This window comes from Colobus angolensis, unplaced genomic scaffold (assembly GCF_000951035.1).
Source record: "Colobus angolensis palliatus isolate OR3802 unplaced genomic scaffold, Cang.pa_1.0 Scaffold63, whole genome shotgun sequence".
NCBI classification, from domain to species: domain Eukaryota; kingdom Metazoa; phylum Chordata; class Mammalia; order Primates; family Cercopithecidae; genus Colobus; species Colobus angolensis.
This window is the reverse complement of record NW_012119932.1, coordinates 5,372,558-5,377,877: the sequence shown is the minus strand read 5'-3', so window position 1 is coordinate 5,377,877 and position 5,320 is coordinate 5,372,558. Positions and strand designations below refer to the sequence as shown.

General features: G+C 44.4%; 1 protein-coding gene across 1 annotated transcript; it reads right to left on the bottom strand.

Moving 5' to 3' along the window:
- Positions 1–1,928: 1,928 nt before the first annotated feature.
- On the bottom strand, positions 1,929–3,020 carry LOC105527530 (calcyclin-binding protein-like). The gene has a single exon (XM_011963862.1). It carries the CDS (start codon positions 2,891–2,893, stop codon positions 2,207–2,209), a length of 687 nt encoding a protein of 228 aa, XP_011819252.1. The 5' UTR covers positions 2,894–3,020; the 3' UTR covers positions 1,929–2,206.
- Between the last annotated feature and the right edge of the window lie 2,300 nt (positions 3,021–5,320).

Below are 5,320 nucleotides of genomic sequence, written 5' to 3'. Positions count from 1 at the left end.
CACGCCTGTAATCCCAGCACTTTGGGAGGCCGAGGTGGGCGGATCACGAGGTCAGGAGATCGAGACCATCCTGGCTAACACGGTGAAACCCCGTCTCTACCAAAAATACAAAAAATTAGCCAGGCATGGTGGCGGGCACCTGTAGTTCCAGCTACTTGGGAGGCTGAGGCAGGAAAATTGCTTGAACGCACAACGCGGAGCTTGCAGTGAGCTGAGATCTTGCCACTGCACTCCAGCCTGGGCTAGTGAGCGAGACTCAAAAAAAAAAAAAAGAAAGAAAGAAAAAGAAAAGAAAAGGGCCCTGAACCCCACAATGACAGCAGCAAACCCAAGAACTTGGTCACCTATACAAGCCCCTAACTTCTCTCCTGCCTGTGTTAACCTAGGCCACCAACGTGTCAATGTTGGCCAGGCATAGTGGTTCACGCCCATAATCCCAATACTTTGGGAGGCCAACATGGCATTGCTTGTAGTTTGGCCAGTAGTTTGAGACCAGCCCGGGCAACAAAGCAAGAACCAGTCTCCACAAAAAAAAAATTCTTTTTTTTTTTTTTTTTTTTTTTTGAGATGTAGCCCAGGCTGGAATGCAGTGGCACGATCTCGGCTCACTGCAAGCTCTGCCTCCTAGGTTCACGCCATTCTCCTGCCTCAGCTTCCCGAGCAGCTGGGACTACAGGCGCCCACCACCAGGCCCAGCTAATTTTTAATATTTTTTTTTAGTAGAGATGGGGTTTCACCACGTTAGCCAGGGTGGTCTTGATCTCCTGACCTTGTGATCCGCCCGCCTCGGCCTCCCAAAGTGCTGGGATTACAGGCGTGAGCCACCTCTCCTGGCCGAGAAACCATTCTTATAATAATATGGTATACTGACAACTGGATTCTTGGTGTCTATAACATCTAGATTGTCTTTCCTGTGATTTAGAATCTGACAGCCCTGAGTTCGAATCTTGACTCCAGGGGGTTGAGGAATTTGATCAGATATGGAGGGTGGAGATTCTTGCAAAATGGACATAGCAAGATTTTTGCAAAAATTGGGAGGTACCTTTGTACAGACATGGAAGTCCACAGAATAGACTTAGTTGAGAAAGCAGCTCAGAGGAGCCTGTGTAACTTTTGGCAAGTAATTAATTTAATCTCAGGAAGTTTCTCTGCTCAATGGGAATAATAATATCCACCCCACCAGTTTTTGTAAAGTTTAAATAGGATCATCATTTGTTCCTGGCTTTTAGTAACGGAAATGAAAGCTGATTCCCTCATCCACCACCTATGTTCCTCCCCTCAAGGTTGGCCAATCCGCTTGAAGAAACTGTCATCACAGAAAGACAAATACCTTCTGTTCTCACTTAGAGGTGGAAGCTGAATAATGTATACCCTTTGACATAGAGAGTGGTGATAACAGAGTCTCAGAAGGGTGAGAGAGTGGGAGGCAGGTGGGTGGTGAGAGATTACTTAATGGATACAATGTATGATACCCCGAAAGCCTGACTTCACCTCTGCACAATCCACGCATATAACAAAATTACACTTGAACTCAATAAATTTACACCTTTTTTTTTTCTTTTGAAATGGAGTCTCACTCTGTCGCCCAGGCTGGAGTGTAGTGGCGTGATGTCGGCTCACTGCAAACTCTGCCTCCAAAGTTCAAGCAATTCTCCTGCCTCAGCCTCCCAAGTAGCTGGGACTACAGGCGCCCACCACCATGCCAGGCTAGTTTTCTATTTTCTTTGGGAATGGGGTTTTATCATGTTGGCCAGGCTGGTCTCAGACCCCTGACCTCAGGTGATCCACCCGCCTCAGCCTCCCAAAGTGCTGGGATTACAGGCGTGAGCCACCACGCCTGGCCTCCATAAATTTATACTAATAAAATTGATTTAAGTTTAACAATAAAAAAAGAAATTGTGATCAATAAATTTTATCAAACTTTTTTTTATTGGGCAAGACTTGCTTTTTATATTTCACATGAGAATGCAATTGTAACCCTTCCTTGAACAAAATGACCAGGATACTAATAAAACCATGTTTGCAGGAGTGTTTAATAAGCATATTTTATTTAAATAAATCCTCCAGTAGGAAATGGAGAATTCACTGCCTTTACTTAGAAGGCTATGTAAATAGCTATCTGTCAAATTTATATATGCAGCTCACCAATATTCCCTTACTGGAAACATCAGTATTTCCACATCACATCACAGTTCCCAAAAGGACCTTAAAGTCTCAAAACTCCTTTGGCTTGCTTCTCTCTTGATTCCACCCAGTCTTTATTAATGGTTCTCTTCATATCATCATCTCCATCTTCATCAATTTTCTTTAGAACATTCATCAGTCCCTCACTAGGGTCTGTTTCGGTGTCATAGGAGGGCTTCTCTTTTTCTTTGCACTCTTTTTCAACCTGGGTCAGGGAATCCCACCTTGTGTTTTCCACTTTCTTTCTACACAATATAAGAACTGTATCTGTCTTGACTTTTTTTGAACTGCCTTCCACAGAGATGGGTTTCAAGAGATTGTTCACAATCATGGAGTAACTCTTCCCATTTAGATTCTTTACCAAAAGATCAAATGACCTCTCTGTGAAATGCACCTGCACATTCTCAGTGGGAACTTGATGCACTCCACTTAAGGTAATGTAGATTTTCACACACTTATCTGACTGATCCCATCCATAATTACTGCTTTTCACCTTATAGCCCGTTGTAATGGGAGCAACCACAGCAGCTGGTTTTTCATTATCAAGAAGTTCCGCTTTCTTCTGTGATTTCTGTTGCATCTTGTTCTTGACTTCCGTCTCAATCTTGGATTTTTCAGCTGTAAGGGCATCACGTACTCTTTTCCTAGTAGCCTTTTCCAGCAACACCTTTACCTCTTCTAGATCTTTCTGTAGCTCTTCTGAAGCCATGGGGGCTGGATCAGGCCGAAGGCCCTAGCTGCAGCCGCGCTGAGGAGGGAACAGGAAACGCCGGGCGGAGCCGTCAAACTGAGCGCAGACCTCCACCCTCAGGAGTCGCGGCGCCGCAGCCTGCGCCTATCAAACATTTTATTTCATATTATATATATACATAAAAGAATCATTCGTGCAAAGAATATTATATTCTAAATGCAATTAATCTGCAAATGATACATCTAGAGAGAACATGAAACTTGTTCCAGAACAGTCATTTAAAGCCAAAACAAAAGGTTTAAAGTTAGGTAAGGAATGCACTTTGGTGAATATGTAGTGATCCGTTCACCCACAGGTTCCATAAAATGGTTAAGTGGTCAGCAACTGGGCTAATTCACACTGGTGATTGCCTGGGAGAAGGAAGGCTGAAGAGTTCAATTTAGATAAAGAAACAAACTCTTCCTCTGGGACAACTTGAACGTAAAGACTGCACCACACATTTTTGAGTAATAGAAATAGCAAAGATGTATGTATCTCTTGTTCTTATCTTTTAAGGAAAGCTGAGCAAATGGTACAATCTTGAGGAACAGAGTAAGTGTCAACGAACCACATTGTTTCCAAAATGACCTGGGAACAAGAGTCAGCGTCTGCAGTAGAGCTCTTCAAAGCCTGGGAGAAACCATGGAGCCCAGGTATCAAAATCACACCCACGACAGAGTTGATTTGTTTCTTTGATGTCCCTGATGTTGTTCATGCAGAATTCACTCCTTGAGATCAAAAAGTTCATCAAACTTCTGTAGAAATTCCAAAGCATTTGATAGATTCTCAGCATTGCAAAAAGAGAAAATTCCAGTTTAAGGCTCCAACTCAAAGTGTACCTCTGTGAAGTACTCTTGAAAAACAACAACAGTGAGTGCTTCTGACAAGACACTCTCCTTGACCAAACTTTGGTGGGAGTCCTCTAAGTCTTTGGATTTCTGTGTCTTTACATCATCTAATTTTAGCAAAACTTCTGCTGTGTCAGTTAAGCAAGAATCCCTCTATATCTGATCAAATTTCTCATCGCCACCTCCATCACCAGGTGATGTCTGATTACCTGGAAGGAGGGATTCTGTCGAATTGGTTTAGCCAGAATCCCCCGACCGCTGATGCTTCTTCCTAGGAATTTTTCATCCCCTGATCTCCACCCTACTCCTTGGCTATGAATCCCCCACGCTTTGTTCAGAACGGAAGCCCTTTCTGTACTGAAGTCTTTTCCCCTATTGCAATAGTTTCTCATTAAAATCTGTTTCCGCCAGGCATGGTGGCTCACGCCTGTAATCCCAGCACTTTGGGAGGCCTAGGTGGGCAGATCTTCTGAGGCCAAGAGTTCGAGACCAGCCTGGTCAACATGGTGAAACCCCCTCTCTACTAAAAATACAAAAATTAGTTGGGCATGGTGGCAGGTGCCTGTAATCCCAGCTACTCAGGAAGCTGAGGCAGGAGAATTGCAGGAAGCCAGGAGGCGGAGATTGCAGTGAGCTGAGATTGTGCCACTGCACTCCAACCTGGGTGACAGAGCAAGACTCTGTCTCGAAAGTAAAAATAAATAAAATCTGTTGGCCAGGCACGGTGGCTCAAGCTTGTAATTCCAGCACTTTGGGAGGCCAAGGCAGGCAGATCACCTGAGGTCGGGAGTTTGAGAGTAGCCTGGCCAGCATGGTGAAAGCCAGTCTCTACTAAAAATACAAAAATTAGCCAGGCATGGTGGCAGGTACCTATAATCCCAGCTACTCGGGAAGCTGAGGCAGCAGAATCGCTTGAACCTAGAAGGCAGAGGTTGCAGCAAACGAGATCGCACCATTGCACTCCAGCCCACACAGCAGAGTGAGACTCAGTCTCAAAAATAAGAAAATAAATAAAATAAAATCTGTTTCATTCCGTTACTGTCTGGCTCTGGTTTTTCCTTAACCCTTCCCAGCCTGATCACTCGCCTCTTCCTCAGTCTTGGCTCCCAACTACTAACTGTTCCTCAAAATCAAATACACCCTTGGAAAATGAAGATTCTCCACCATTAAAGATGGATGAGGCTGGGAGCGGAGGCTCACCCCTGTAATCCCAGCATTTTGGGAGGCCAAGGCAGGTGGATCACCTGAATTTAGGAGTTTGAGAACAGTCTGGCCAACATGGTGAAACCACGTCTCTACCAAAAAAAAAAAAAAAATTACCCGGTCGTGTTGGCAGGTGCCTGTAATCCCAGCTACTTGGGAGGCTGAGGCAGGAAAATGGCTTCAACCCAGGAGGCAGAGGTTGTGGTGAGCCAAGATCATGCCACTGCACTCCAGCCTGGGCAACAGAATGAGACTCTGTCTCAATAAACAAAAACAAAACAAAACAAAAAAAGATGGATGAATGTCTGTCTATGCTGTAGGCTTAGAAAATAAAACCAAAAGAGGAGTTGTAGAA